This window comes from Myotis daubentonii, chromosome 6, assembly GCF_963259705.1.
Source record: "Myotis daubentonii chromosome 6, mMyoDau2.1, whole genome shotgun sequence".
In the NCBI taxonomy this organism is placed as follows: domain Eukaryota; kingdom Metazoa; phylum Chordata; class Mammalia; order Chiroptera; family Vespertilionidae; genus Myotis; species Myotis daubentonii.
Window position 1 is genome coordinate 3,982,851 of NC_081845.1, and position 3,961 is coordinate 3,986,811.

General features: G+C 52.9%; 1 protein-coding gene across 1 annotated transcript; it reads right to left on the reverse strand.

Moving 5' to 3' along the window:
- Nucleotides 1-45: 45 nt before the first annotated feature.
- On the reverse strand, nucleotides 46-2,975 carry MRPL18 (mitochondrial ribosomal protein L18). Its single transcript, XM_059699909.1, has 4 exons — nucleotides 2,773-2,975; nucleotides 2,328-2,514; nucleotides 935-1,166; nucleotides 46-406 (listed from the first exon to the last, which is right to left on the reverse strand). Exons 1-4 carry the CDS (start codon nucleotides 2,822-2,824, stop codon nucleotides 335-337), a joined length of 543 nt encoding a protein of 180 aa, XP_059555892.1. The 5' UTR covers nucleotides 2,825-2,975; the 3' UTR covers nucleotides 46-334.
- Nucleotides 2,976-3,961: the final 986 nt, after the last annotated feature.

The following is a 3,961-nucleotide window of genomic DNA, read 5'->3' on the forward strand; positions in this document are numbered from 1 at the left end:
GCCAGAGTGAGCTGAAAACGTGAAGAAATTTAATATAATTAGAAATTTCAAGTTCACACTATGCTTTTATTCTTTAACTTATAAACCTTTAATTTGTCCTTCAAAAGTTAATTATAACTGGTGACAGCTTTTCTCAGATACTTCTCTCACGTCCAAGAGGGAAGACTTTAGCCGTCCCCGCACACAAGGGGAGAAGGGGCTGTGTAACTGCTAACAACATTCTGCAGTGACATTACTGCGTACAGCTTCCCAGTCGGCTGTTCTTCCAGGGGCTCCCTTCTGAGGGATGTGATGGCTGACAGCTTAACAATGCCAAGTTCCAAACAATGCTGTCTCATTCATAAATTCTCCGAGGCTCCCGGAGCACCACACCACCTTCCGTCACCGCCCTCTGCAGTCGCTGCATCTGGTTTTAAGGACCAAGAAAGGGAAAGGGTTAAGTAAGCACAAGTAAGCTGACAATCAACAGTCTACTTCCTAAGAGAAAGAGAACAACTGATTTGCTCTTTGTTAACTTCCCACCTAGGCTGGATTTTCTGAAACTGACCTTCATAACGACCCAGATAAGAAAACAGAGAATGCAGAAACCTCAAGGATATCAAGCAGTGTTTTAAATATTATACAGACAGGGTGTTAGTATATGAACAAGGAGTAGAGTGGTCGACACCATGGCTGTAGAATTAGTCGCCGTGGGTTTGAAACCTCCCCCACCATGGCTGGACTTGCCAGTCTCGGTTACTTATATACGGAACCGGGAACACTAGTCCTGACCCTTGGGCTGCTGTGAGGATGAAACTAGGTAATGCACATCAGGATACCCACCTCAGAGTCTGACACATGAAAAGAATTTGAAATATGGAACTATTATTATTATGTATCTAATGTCAAGAATTAACACAATACTTTTAAAGTAGGTACATGAAAACCAAAATACCGATTCTGAGGCTGCCTCCCAAGGAGTTGGTTGGTAGACCATGAAGTTGATTCCTGCCTCAAGGCATCGTTCCGCCAGCACCCGTCCTATGTTCTCACAAGCCGCCACGTTTTTGGTGCTGTAAAGGTGCTTTTTAATAGCCCACTCACGTGTGGATGCAGAAACCACAACCTGGCCGTTGCGATGCTCAACAAGGGCTTCTACATGGTGCTGAGTCCTTATAACTCGCAGCCTAAATGAGGAGAGAGTAAAATCATAAAAGAATCCTAAAGATAAGTGACTTCAGGTGAATACGTGCCTAAATATTGTGCTCATTTACTTCAATGTACTTCACCCCGATTTTACTTGGGAAAGGTATTTTTCCTTGCCTTTATGAGGATATCCTCAACAATAAACCAAGCACTTCCGCTCAACCGCTCATGTCAAAGAGAAACTTGGTATTTCTGAGAGTGGAGATGTATTTATCCAGCATCTATTTTAGAAAAGGGTCTGAGTAGACAGAGCTACGTTGCTGACTCCACACTGGGTAAAGATAAACTTACTCTACACTTGCATTTTCCAGCTCACACCCAAGTATGTGTAAGATGGACCAAAGCCCTGAATGCATAAAGCAGCTAGCATGGTTCCGGGCAAATACAGTGTCCAGTAAATAACCATCTTTATACAAGACTCGGAACCCGTCTTCTCGCTTCTACCCCCGCCCCTTAAAAACGTCTTCTCCCTTGCCGAAACCGGTTTGGCTCAGTGGATAGAGCCTCGGCCTGCGGACTGAAGGGTCCTGGGTTCGATTCCGGTCAAGGGCATGTACCTGGGTTGCGGGCAGGAAGCAGCTGGTCGATGTTTCTCTCTCATCGATGTTTCAGGCTCTCTATCTCTCTCCCTTCCTCTCTGTAAAAAATCAATAAAATAAAATAAAAATAGTAAAAAAAAACAAAACACGTCTTCTCCCGAAGGTAACCAGAATGACCTTTAACTCGGACTCCACCGGTAAAGCCCCTCACAGGCTCTCGCTGCAGCGGAAATACAGTCTAAAGTGCTCACTTCGCTTTACAAAGTAAAGAATCCACCGGTATCCCACCTGCTTCCCCGTCTTCACCTCGCACCCTTCACCCGTGTCCACTCCACCGAGACCTCACACCGGGCTCCTGGCCGCCCTGCTGCTCCCTCCGCGGCAATGCTCTTCTTGGCAGATAACTGGGCACCCCCCCCCCCCCATTCAACACCCTCTTTCAGTGTCCTCCGTGACACCTCTCGTTTGCTTCCGTGTCCCCACTTCCGCTGGCCCCTGCTCTACCCACCCACCCGGGCTCCGGAGAAGGGGCCCCGCAGGCCCGGGCGCGTGGGAAAGGCCGGGTGAGAGCAATCCGAGGCCCGTCCCTGTCGGCCGACCTACCTGTGCCAGAACTCCCGGGAGGGCCACACGGTGCCCCAGCCCCGCTCCTTCCGGGCCACGGCCAAGAGTTCCAGATTCCGGGGGTTCCGGTTGGTGAACTCGGGGGCCACAGCTTCGTTTCCCAGAGGGTCGGCTTCAGGCTGCACCTCCGGCTCGGAACGGGTGGACAGCGCCGCGACCCCGCGACCTGCAACAGAAACCAGCGCACGCGCCTTTAAAAGTGACTCCAGACAAGACCAGACCTTTCCCATCCGTCCCCCCACCTTCTGGCCCTGGACGGGGGACAAGAGCTGCGCTTGGCCACAGGGCGCAGTGACCTCAGACCCCCTCACAATGCTGTCGGCTCGTCCCCCTTCGATGGGGACGTGGAATGTAAGACCCGACTGGCACGGGCACGTTACCCTGCAGGCCCCGGGGAGGAATCTCGGAGAAGAGGGGAGATTACCGGGGTTCCTGCGAGCCGACAACAACTCCCAGCACCTTGACCGAAGCGCCATCGCCGAGAGGACCGTGGGCAAAGCCGAGGGAACGCTACGCCACCTTCCCTCACCCACGACCCCACGACCTGCCGGGCGCAGCCATGTTAATTCAGGGAAAAGCCTCAGGATCCCGTCGGCCGTCGACCCTCGACCCGGAACTAACAGTTTCCCGGCCGCTGAGTGGCCGAGAGGGCCACCTGTTACCTCAGCTCCTCCAATCATCGCTTACGCTGGGGTCACGCAGCCGCCGGAGCCGACCAACCACCTCACAGTAAAGCCCTCGGGGGTGGACGCGACCCCTTCGTTTCCGCGACGCCTTTTGCAGATTTGCGCTGGAGCCCGGGAGGAAGCCGGGACTTCGTGCTCCCTTATTTGGGCCTTCTGGTGGCAGAGCTCACCGACCATGACGCCACACGCAGCGGTTGGGCACTGGGAGGAGACGGGGCAGAGCAAGGCGCACAGCTTTCTCTGCAGAAACGATGGCCGGCATTTTACCGGGGCAAGCCTTGCCCGTCCCACCCTGGCCCACCTTGCACTCGGAGCCCAGGAACAAAGCCTGCGACTTGCCGGCTGCTCTCCAAACACGTTCCTACGTGTAAGGAGAATAAGGAAAATATTTACTGCATAAACTACAATAGTTTTTAAAACACGCAACAGCTGACTCTTTAGTCGGGAGCACTGGCGTCTTTTCTGAAGTCAAAAAAATAGCCACTACAATAGCTGTACAATGTGAATGAATCAAAATAGGCAAAAATATATTTCTTGGTGAGCTGCAGTTTTACTAGTTTGTGAAAAACAATTGCTGGTATAAACACGCGAGAGTAGCTCAGAGGCCCCGCTGTACCTTTAAGAAGTGCCCACCCTCCTTCCGTCACACTCCAGGCCCCACCCCACCGTGAACCCCTTTTTCTAGAAGGCACTAGAATGTGCAAATGCGCATGCGCACCCGGGCAATTTCCGCCCGCGGTGCAGGAGCCGGACTTCCGTTCTGCCTTCGCGCCCTTCCTATTCGCTCTCTAATTGGGCAAAAGTGATGAACCCGCCCTTCCGGCTCCTCACTTCCTACACATTCACGCCTCTCGCCCCCTCCCCTCCTCTCTTTCCCGCCCTGCCCCGCGGCGGCGCAGGGGCTGAGGGGCCGGGTGGGCGGGGGAA